The 11,736-nt window shown below is 27.3% G+C and overlaps 1 protein-coding gene across 1 annotated transcript; it reads right to left on the bottom strand.

Annotated features, from left to right (window-relative positions):
* Nucleotides 1-2,386: 2,386 nt before the first annotated feature.
* On the bottom strand, nucleotides 2,387-10,607 carry LOC120084224 (protein NRT1/ PTR FAMILY 2.7-like). The gene is made up of 4 exons (XM_039040128.2): nucleotides 10,392-10,607; nucleotides 9,926-10,143; nucleotides 8,508-9,052; nucleotides 2,387-3,546 (listed from the first exon to the last, which is right to left on the bottom strand). Exons 1-4 carry the CDS (start codon nucleotides 10,465-10,467, stop codon nucleotides 2,706-2,708), a joined length of 1,680 nt encoding a protein of 559 aa, XP_038896056.1. The 5' UTR covers nucleotides 10,468-10,607; the 3' UTR covers nucleotides 2,387-2,705.
* Nucleotides 10,608-11,736: the final 1,129 nt, after the last annotated feature.

Raw genomic sequence — 11,736 nt, 5'->3', positions numbered from 1 at the left:
TTTCAAATTTTGTCACAAGATACGTGGATATTTTATTGTTATTATAAGATACTCCATTTTCAATCTCTCATGGAGATGATGACAAAGGAAAATCATTTCTTTTGCTTTATCCTGACTAGATGTCACATTTCCTTCTTTAATTGTTTTCCTAAGGTTCATAGCATCCAAATGGATTTTCACATCGAACACCCATGACAAATAATTATTGTCATCAATGTTAAGAGCTGTGAATTCTAATTTCATAAGGTTTGTCAGGGGAACACTATCACAAAACATTGTATTTATATTAGAAATTTAATATGTACTAAATATGCAACATAAAATTCAATTTATTAATTATAATAAAGAGGAAAAACCAATCTACATTTAGGACCTACCTTCAGCGAGTAAGCGACAAGAGCTCATGCTGATAACATGTTGTAAAATTGAGGAGCAAAACGGGAATATATACATGGATAAGATATAATATAATAATAAAACAACAAAATAAAATAACTAAAATTATGAAAATAGGATAATATGGAAATTCAAAGTGGGATTTTGAAGTTGATTTTCTCACCAATGTGTGTATTTTCAAAATCCACCAAGTGCCACTATTTATATACAAAGTGACAAATAGGATGTGGTCTTACATGGACACCAAACATGAATAACTACTAGATACATGGGCCGATTGACACATGACTTTTAAGACATTAAGCATTGGACATTTATTTTTATAATATTTATAATAAAAATTATTATTTTTGTTGTTCACCCATTCCAAGCACCTCGGCTTGGATAATATGAACCAAATAGCACTAAAAGCCCCAAGGTTGAGATGACTTGTGACCACTATTTATAATATAGATTTCATCTATCAAAAAAAGAAAAAAAGGTAAAAAGTTATAGATTTCATTTTTGGATGACTTACACTTTGTGACCCTTGGATTTTATTTGTTGGGTTTTCATTTAGCAAGGGCTTAAGCCCACTCCCCTCCCTTATCCTTCCAACTATATATATTATGTATACATTTAAAGTTATAGTTAGAGGTTAGATAATTTTAGCCTTAGTTTGAAATTATGCTATATTTTAATAGAATAAATAATGTCATGGTAACACTTTTATCGCTAATAATTAAGTGTGTAGCATCATTTCAAAGAATTACAAATATATCAAAATTTATTAGTGATAGAATTTATCACTAATAGACTCTTATTAGTGATAGGCGTCTATTAGCCATATCATCTATCACCAATAAACTCTGAGGGTTGGATCTAAATTTTTCTATATTTGCAAATTATTTTCCATCGTGTTATATTTGCTATTACTTTGGGACTAATTTCTATGTTTGCAACTTCTCAATTTTAAAATAACTAATGACAATGGTGCTCTCAGAAAAATAAGCTACGAAATGAAGTAGATTAAGATTTGGAAAATTTCAACTTTAAATTTGAAATAACTAGGATATTATCAAAATGGTGCAATTTATGCCCTGTTTGATAATCATTTTGTTTTTTGTTTTTGTTTTTTAAGATTAAGTCTATTTCTCCCCATTTCTTACAATATATTTGCATTTTTATCAAGCATAATGGTTAAATTCTTAGCCAAATTCTAAAATCAAAAATAAGTTTTTAAAAACTATTTTTTTTTTAGTTTTCAAAATTTGACTTAGATTTTTAAATCATCAGTAAAAAATAGATAATTAAGAAAGAAATTTGGAGGTGGAAGTAATATCTATAGGAATTTTCAAAAAAAAAAACCAAAAACCAAATTGTTACCAAATGGGACGTTAGTTATTAGGATTAAAATATGGCTTATTATTTCAATTATTTTCATAGCAGTATTTAATTTATAGTTTATTATAAGATAGTTATTTAAAAATTAATATAATTCAAATTTCATATAATTTTGTTTGATCTAAATTATTTGATAAAAGCTTAAGAAAAATAATTGTTATTAAAAAAATTGACCCAATAAAAATAACAAAAATACATAAAACTTGAAATTTGACAGTGATTAGAGAATAATGCTACAACAAAATTGGGATTTCATGACATTTAAAAACTATCATAATTAAAATTCATGACAATTATTTTTTGTCATTGTATCTTTTGTAAAGGGTGACAATTTTTGAAAAAAATGTTATAATTAGACTTTTAATGATAATAAATAATTGTCAACAATTAACAATTAATGACAGTGATAAACTACAATTGTATCATTGTCAAGTTTATTATGACAGATTATCATTGTCATCAATTGACTTAAAATTTGCTGACTGCTATTGCGTTATGAGTATTGGCAATTATTATAAACTGTAAAATATATACATATATAGTGCATTTTTTTTTTCTTGTCAAGAATATCTTAACTAAGAAAAATATTTTATGTCAACAAATGTTCTATCACAAAACATTTTATTATCATCGAATTTCATATTTATGACACTTTTATATTGTCAATAAAATACATTATCTTGATAGTTTGTAAGAAAACTATCAAAAGTCTCTAAAAGATCGAATAAATACAAGCAAACTAATAACCAAATTTAGTAAAATAAAAATTTATAAATACAACAACATATTGGCACAAGTAACTGTAGATTTTAAAAAAAGCTGATATCTATCCACTTTTATACATCAAAGTGATTCTTAATAGATTATCTACTATATTCTTACAAACCTGAACTTTGAACTCCTTTCCTTGACACTAACATGAACTCTCAATCTTCAGTTATAGAATCATCCTTCACACTATTTTCAATATTTTGATACTTGTACCATCTTGAACACACTAAATAATATCCAAAATTAATCACTCCAATCACAGATATCATCCAATAAACATTGTCAAGTCTCCCTTTATTAATATCATCAGGCAACCATTTTGTAACCCTATGAAGTAGATCGATCAAACCTGTACTAAGATAATATGCAATGGCAATCACCACTGAGACCATCGACGTTGCCGTGCTACGCAACGATATTGGAAATTCTTGATAGTACAATCCAACTTGTCCAGGGAAATGTAAAGCTTCTCCAATGCCAACCAAAACTAGCTGTGGGAAAAGCCACAGTGATGAGATTGGAACTATTGCCTCAGCTTGACCTTGAAGGTGGTGAGCATGAACAATCTTGAGCCTCTTTGATTCTACCAATGCTGACACTACCATAGAAAGAATATTGAAAATGTGGCCAAGACCAACTCGTTCGAGAGGTCGTGGCATTCGTCCAATCAACTTCTGCCAAATCGGGTAGAGAAACCGATCGACTAGGGTTAGTGAGATGGTGGTGGAGATGAAGATGATGACGGTGAACGATCCCGCGGGGATTTTGAAGTTTGGGCCGAGGTGACGGTCCATGGTTAGGGCTTGGAGGATGACTAAGCTTGCTTGGCTTGTAATGGGAACAGCGAGGAATATGCTGGTTGACCAAAGAGGGAAGATTTTAAGTAAAGTTTTGAAGTCTTCTACTTCTTGTACTTTACATAGCCTCCAAGGTTTTGCAATTGTGCCATCCAAATGGACATCTCCTTGTGTTACTAGAGCCGCACGATTCAAACATCTTCAGGAAAGATCATAGTGTGAAAGCTTTTGGTTAGCTAAAAATAATAGCATATATATATATATATATTGAAATTTAATTTGGATAATTATACCTCATATTCTTATAAATGTTGAATTTTAATGAGTAGAGAACTTTGCATGAAGTGCAATAAAGGATTGAGAAAGGAATGCATTTATCTTTGTGTATCCTACTCTAATCATACATGAGAAGAATTTAACAATATTTTGAGAGAGAAGTAAGAAGAGTCTTCTCCGTGTGACAAATTATGATTAAACAATTCGATTACATGATGCACAAAAATGAATGTAGCTTAGGATGTACTAGATGCAACTTGTGCAACTTGTGTGCCTCCAAATTAGTAACATTAGTTGTAAACTCGAAAAAAGTTATTCATGTCAACAATTTATTGAAGATTAGGTAAAAAAGTAAACCTTCAATTTTTAGGAGGGTTTTAGATTATTATTGGTGTGTAAGCATGGTTCTTAAAAAGTTTAAGGCATCGCCTACTTCAAAATATTTAACTTTCTAATATAGAGCTCAACTCAACGGTGATTAGCATGACATTCTTTCTTAAAGGTCAGAAGTTCAACTCCTGTTTCACAGTTGTTATACTAAAAAAAAAAAGAAATACCTTTAAAAGGTCAGTAACCAAACTTGTAGTTTAAATTATTTTATACTAAGGGTAAATTATAAAATTAGTACCTCCACTTTGTGTGTAATATTAAATAATATTTTATTTACGTCAAAATAAATATAGTTCAATTGATATCGTGTTTGTTAATATCTATCTTGAAGTCAAAAGTTCAATTCCAAATGGTGCAAAATAGAAACTGTATTTTGGCCTAATGGTTATTTATTTATTTATTTTTATTTTTATTTATTATTATTATTTTTTTAAGAATAAGAAGTGTTTGATTTGTAAATTATTTTCACTTTTTAATTTTACATTTTTTTAAGGAAAAATATTTATGTGAATAAAAGTACTGGGTAATAATTTTCACAATTAATGGGAGAAAAGAGGGAAAATATGTTTATTTATCAAAGTAGTTTAAAATCACGTGAGATGCACGTGGATAAGTTTTATTACCAATTAAATTTTTACTGTAGAATTTAGATTTTGAATGGATATATATATATCATTTAGCTGGAATAATAAGTTTGAAGAATATGTGTGTTTGGTTCCTAAATTTTAAAAATGTACGTTTTTAATCCCTAAATTTATAAAAATAGGCTCATATTTGGTCCCTAAGTTTTCAAATGTAACTTTTTAGTACTTGAGTTTTGCTTAAAAAAACTCTCAAATAAATTTATACTATTATTTTAAATGATTATATGACATTTTAAATTAGAAGAATAATTTTTAAAAATTACATCCTCCCTAAAACTATTTTTTCTAATTTTAATCATCATATAATTATTTTTAAAAAATCAAACAAAAATGTTTCAAGGACCTTTTAAACTTATTTTAAAAACTCAATAACTAAAAAGATACATTTTAAAAATCAAGGACCTAATGAGTTTGTTCTTATAAATCTAGGGACTAAAAAGATATATTTTTAAAACTCAAGAACCAAACACACATGTTTTTAAAAACTTAGAGATTAAAAAGGTAATTTTTTTTCATTTAGTAATAAAAAGTAGACCTAAAACTTATGTATTTTGTTTTAGGTTAATCTATCATAAAAATAAAATAAATCGAATATGGTTGAAAATCTTTGGAATATAAATTTTTATGGTGAAATATAAATAGTGAATAAATATATTTTCATTAAGTAAAAATTATAAATATACTTGACCTTCAATTTTAACATAATGGAAGAGATAGAAATGAAGAAAAAAAAAATGATGGATTCAATTAAAATATATATGATGTATTTGAAATAATAGTTATATATTATAATTTATAAAGAGGCAGCATAATAAAGTATTAAAGAAATTACAATGAAACAAAAGGGAATGGATTAGATACAAAATCTTGTTTAATTTGAAAAAAATAATTAAATATTCATAAAATCGGGAGGTAGAACTCTAAATAGTTTTTGAGTTATGTTAACATGCTTTCAAATATATTATTGGCAAATGATTATATTTTCTTAACATAAAAAAAAAAAAAAAAAAGGATTGTTTAGATACATAAGCTTATTTTTATAATTTGAACCTTTATAAAATGTAAAAATAATAAACATATTATAGTAAAAATTCAATACAAAAAATAAAACCCTTAATTTGAATTAAGTCGCATAGGCAAAAATAAAAAGGAATAAACAAAGAATACTACGATCAATTAAATAAAAAATATAGAGGAAACCTTCCCAAAAAGGTAATAAATAGACCAATTAAATTTAATCACTTGAAATAAAAAAATATAGGAATAAAATACTTTTTTATAAAAAGAAAATAAAGGAAATAACAAGCTAACCTTCTTTTGATGATTTTTTTTAACCAACAAATCTTCAGAAAAAAAAAACATATTGATAATAAAAAGAATTTTTTAAAAAGAAAAAAATTGTTTGATATAGAAGGGGAGCGACGAACGAATAGGATTTTCAGATTGGGGAGGAAGAAAGGCTTCTGCCCGATCTGGATTTTATACCAGATCTGATCTCCTAACGACTATTGACGGTCGTCGAAGATCCGTTGGGAGTTCCTTAGGAACTCCTGACGAATAAATTACCGTGTCGACAGGTAATATCCCACCGTCAGGAGATAGGTCCTATCTCCTGACGATCTTTTACGTCGTCAGGAGAGATCCTATCTCCCGACAACCGATCTCCCGACGATAGATTTAGGTGTTGGAGACCTTTTTTTTTTCTAGTGTAATACTTTCCACCCATATATTAATGGTAAGATTTTTTTTTAAAATTTTTTTTACAAGTTTAAGAGTAATAATGAAACATTTGAAATTTGGATATTTTAAATAAAATATTAATAGTTTTCATTCAAAACTAATCGTAATAGTATTGTTTAAACTTTTTTTGAAAGTTTACGATATATTTTATTAAAACTTCTGTAAATTTGAATGTATTTTTTAACCAAAGTAAAAGGTTCATGAGTATTTCTATAATCAAGTCTAATATCAATGATTATTGACCCAATCAAATCATATGAATTCCGAGGTGATAAGTCCTATAACTACGATATATACCATTTTCTATAAAGTAATTAGAACTCACAACTCTATCTTTTTTTTTTTGTAGGATCATTATTATACAACAAATTCAATTATTGATTCATAGGAGCCATAATGAACTTGACCAAGATATTAATATAACCTCCGTCCTAAAAATCGGAAGTTCAATCCCCAACCTCCCTTATATACAAAATTCTTTATTGATACCTTCGAATTGATTCAAAGGCCTTAAATATTTTGATTAGAAGTTTGTTGGTTTCGAATTATTCTAAATATCTGGCTTAACATAATCCAACTCAAGGAATATTTTAATTTAGATTGGTTGAAATTGGTTGAGTTATTCGTTTTAGATTTTTCTTTTTTTTTTTTTTTTTTAAAAAAAAAAATATTAGAAGGAAGAGAATCAACTATTACCCATATACTTAACATATTGACTTAACTAACTTCAATAAAATTTAAATTTAAATTTGATTATTGATAAATTTAATAGTTCAATTTTGAAGCTTCATATAGTATATATTATTTGACCAAGAAATATATATAGTTCAAATCTCTCCTTTCCCTATCATAAAAGGAAAAATAAGAACCACTTTGGCTAGACAAGTTTTCTTCTTTTTTTTTTTTGTTAGCTATTTCATTTAATTTTGTGGCAAGGTTGTGGCATTTTTCATGCGATTGATTTGAACTTATTTTATGACTAGTTTTGAATATTTAGTTGATTCAATTTTATATAATTTATTAATTAGTTTGTTGGTAATTTTTTATTTATTCGTGAAGACATATATTTTCACCTTTTACTTCAGTTTAAATTTGAATTTGATAAAATAAAATCAATATAATTAATTACTTGTAAACGACGTGTATTTCTTCTTTTCATGAAATCAGAATATGTGCTTGTTGTATTAATAAAATCATGAAATTGAAAAGTATAAGGTTAAAAATTAAATGAATGAAATTAACAATACATCTCCACCTTATAAATCATTATTATAATAAATTATATTAGCCATTGGCCAACATGTTTTTATAATTCATATGATGATTGTTATTAGCTAACTAACTTAGATTATTAACCATAATCATAAAGATCCGAAACAAAATATACATATATTTATATATACATGTTTTTATTATAATTACAATTATGTGTAGTAATTATTATTATTTTTTTGCTAAATTATATAAATATTTTAAAAAATACCCATGAACCTTTTAGAGTTTTCGATAATACCTTAAAACTTTATTTAGAAAAAAAAATTAAAAATATTACCATTATACGGTTGTTAGTTTGGATGAAAATCCATTATACTTCTTTTTAAAAAATTTATTGATATCTTTAAAATTTAAAAAAAATTTCAAAAAATACACCTACCATCAATATATGAATGGATATCGGCCCTACTTCATTTTAAAAAATACACCTAAACTTTCAAATGATGTATTAACATATCCTTAATCTTCAGAAAAAAATTAAACCTACCCTTAATCATTGTATATATGAATGTAAACCATTTATCCTAAACTCTTTGTCGTCTCCCCCTCTTCCATTTCTCTCTTATCTCCTTCAATCTATGACGTAAAAGATTTCTATATTTTTTCTCTTTCTTGAAATAAAGTAGTTTTCATCCAAAAACTAACCGTGAGAGTATTTTTGAACTATTTTAAAAGTTTAATGATATCATTGAAATTTAGAAAGTTAAGGAATGAAGGGTATTTTTAATAATTTAGTTTTTTTAATACTTATTTTCTTTATATGAAGTAGACCAACAATCAAAAAAAAATAAATAAATAAAAAGAAGAAAATTAGTACGATTGAACCATGGCATACCTAAAACTCTTTGTCAACACTCCATCCACAACTTGGTCCTCACCATAATAGTAACAACCATTATCACTGGTCAATGGCACCCCGGCCAGCCTTTTCCGAGCATTGGCGACCAGAACTCGAGCGAGCGCAGTGAAGGGGCTTCCTCTTGGCTTATCGAGGCGATAGAATCGATTTCCTAACAAGAAAATAGCAAGGGCAAGGACGTTGGCGGCGAGGCAGATGCCAAAGCCCCAACCCCAGCTGACATTGTCTTGAATGTAGACAATGGCTGTGGAGCTAGCAACAAATCCAGCATAGAGAGTGACAAAAAACCAGTTGAAGAAAATGTTTTGGTTTTTAATTGTATCAAATTGGTTTGCTCCAAGGGTTGCTGTAGTGAAACGAGAGCCTCCAGATCCAACACATGCAAGGATAATGCTTGAGTACAAAATTGTGTATTGGAGTTTTGAAGGGGATGAAGAACATGTGACTGAGGCACTATGATCACATGGTGGTTGAGGCCTTAGAGAATGGATAGTTGCTGTTAGTGTTAGGGAAATCATGCCCTGCAACATTTATTATAAACTATTCAATAATCTAAGTGATGGAAATGAGTCGAGGGAATTTGTATAGGAAAAAAAAAAATTGAGACCCAATTCAAGAACAATGAACTTAAAGAGGCACCATCATGACTAAATATGTTGAGGATCTTACTTTGAAAAAATGTAATAAAGAGAAACAAAATCCTATTTTTAACTAATGAATAACCGTTGCATATTAGAATTAATATGAGTAATATTTATGTGTAACTCAAGATGTTCCCATTTACAGGCACTATTTGAATGGGCCACACAAAGATGCATCCGAAATGCACCTAAATATTTTCAATTAAAATTAGTTTGTATACAAGTTTGAAATTAATGTTGGTTATTATTTTAGATTATATCTTTTACATCCATCAATATAAAATTGTTAGCCATCATAGTATTATTTCAACACTTGGAATACATAACAATTATGCAAGACGAGGGTTTCTAACAAGATTATTATTATTATTATGAAAAATATTTGAATGCAACCTATTTTTGTATAGCTTACAAGTGTCCAAATATTATCCTATTAGTACTTTTTTTTTCTTTGTAATCGAAAAAGGTGAATAGAAAAGAGTGTAATCTAGATTGAACCCGAGTATCATCCTATTATTATTATTTTTTTTGGAAGGAATAAGATTATATAAAATATATTATTTTGGTCAGAGAACGTTAAACACAATTGATTGAAGAATTATTATAAAGAAATGGTAAAGAAAGATGAGTAGTTTGATTGTTTTTAAAAACTAAATGGTTATCAAATATGAATCCAAAAAAGGGTTAAAGAAATGAAGTATTTGGCATAAAATTTAGAGGTAGAAACCAAATAAAAGTAGTAGAAAAAATTACCAGAAGAGAAATGGAAGTGGAAATGGCAATGACGGAGAAAGATCCAAAGAAAGAGTCAGCAAGAACAGCTCCAAGAACAGGAAAAACACAAAGACAGCCACTAACAACGTTGAAAATCAAAGTAGCATCAATACTATCAATGTTGTATTCATTAATCAAATATACTATCAAATTTGCTAGCCATCCTCCCGTCGCCAGTGTTATGCAACCAAAAGAACCTGTTTAAATTAATTAATTATCATAAAAACAGAAGGGGATTTTCAAAAATAGAAAAATAAGGGATATTATTTACACAAAATAACAAAAAAATTAATCTTCTTTAATAGATGCTAATAGAACTATCAAATTTTATTTTATTTTTTTGCTATTTCTGTAAATTGTTTGACATTTTTTCTATCTATGAAAGTTTTCCTAAACAACTTCTACTTAACTAGAAAAAGATAAATTAGAAAATAGAGATGATCACCTAGGATGAAGGGGAAGGTGATCCAACCACCATGTTTCTTGGAAGTTTGAGATTCTTCTGTGTTTCCTCCTCCCATGTTTATGAGATTTGGAGAAAGTTTTGGAAAGTCAACTAATAAATTTGGAACACAATCTCACAATTTATATTAATTTTCTAGGCTCTAGTGTGTGTGTGTTTTCCTTTTGAATTTTGTCATCATTATGTTCTTCTAAACTTATATAAAAGAATTCCTTAATATCATGGATAATACCTTTAATATCATGAGATTCTTATCCTTTATGTCAAATTAAACTGTATGTGTTTGCCTTTTAATTGACACCTCTTTAAGATTATACCTCACAAGTGTATGGACAAAATGGAAACATGTATTAAAAATTGACTATATATACATAATAATAATAATCATTTAGTTTTTTTGAGATTAAGCTTGACCTTATTTTATCATAATTTCTTCTAGAATTTCGTGATGTTTTGAGCAATGACGTGATGATTTGTGATTGGTCCAAAATTTTTCATTCAATAAATACTTACGTTTTTTAAGTTTATGCACATGTATAATGAGTTGGTGAATCTCAAAAAGGTAAAATTTGGGAATCTTAATAAAGTATTTATTCTTGATTTTGACTCTATTTGATGCGCCAATTTAATCAATGTGATATTAAGTTTGATTTGAATTTTATATATATTTGACATAATTATTTGCTTTATGTCAAAAAAAAAAAAAAAATCCAAACGTAAATTTAAATCAAAGTTTTGATTTAATTTATTTTCTTGACATAAACTCTAATTTGAATTGTAATAGAATTTATCTTCTCTACCTAATTGAAAATTGAATTTGGAATAAATTGAGCTTCTATCAAAGACAACTAGCTTGAATTTGAAGATGAAATTTGAATTTCTCTCAATTTTATTTAAAAAAAAAAATTATCATGTCCAAATTTTAATTTGAGATAAATTTAATGTATTATCGCAATATAATTTAACATCATGATAAAAATCTCAACTTTACATAAATAGAATTTTAGTAGAATTTATACTCTACTTAATTCTAATTGAATTTGGTAGAAATTAAGCAATCTACCCAAGATGCTTGGCTTGAATTTGGATAGAATTGTGAGATGAAATTTGAATTTCACTCATTTTTGTTGAGATAAATTTTTGGATAATGCTGAAATTTTAATTCGAGATAAACTTTGAGGTATTATCATTTAATTTGACACAAGAATAAAATTCTCAACTTGGGTAAATAGAATTTTAGTATCTAGAATTTATGCTCTACCTAATTCGAGATAAACTTTGAGGTATTATCATTTAATTTGACACAAGAATAAAATTCTCAACCTGG

The sequence above is a fragment of the Benincasa hispida genome, chromosome 8 (assembly GCF_027475165.1).
Source record: "Benincasa hispida cultivar pf3 chromosome 8, pf3_genome.v1.1, whole genome shotgun sequence".
NCBI classification, from domain to species: domain Eukaryota; kingdom Viridiplantae; phylum Streptophyta; class Magnoliopsida; order Cucurbitales; family Cucurbitaceae; genus Benincasa; species Benincasa hispida.
Note: the sequence above shows the minus strand (reverse complement) of the source record. Positions and strands in the feature narration are given on the sequence as shown.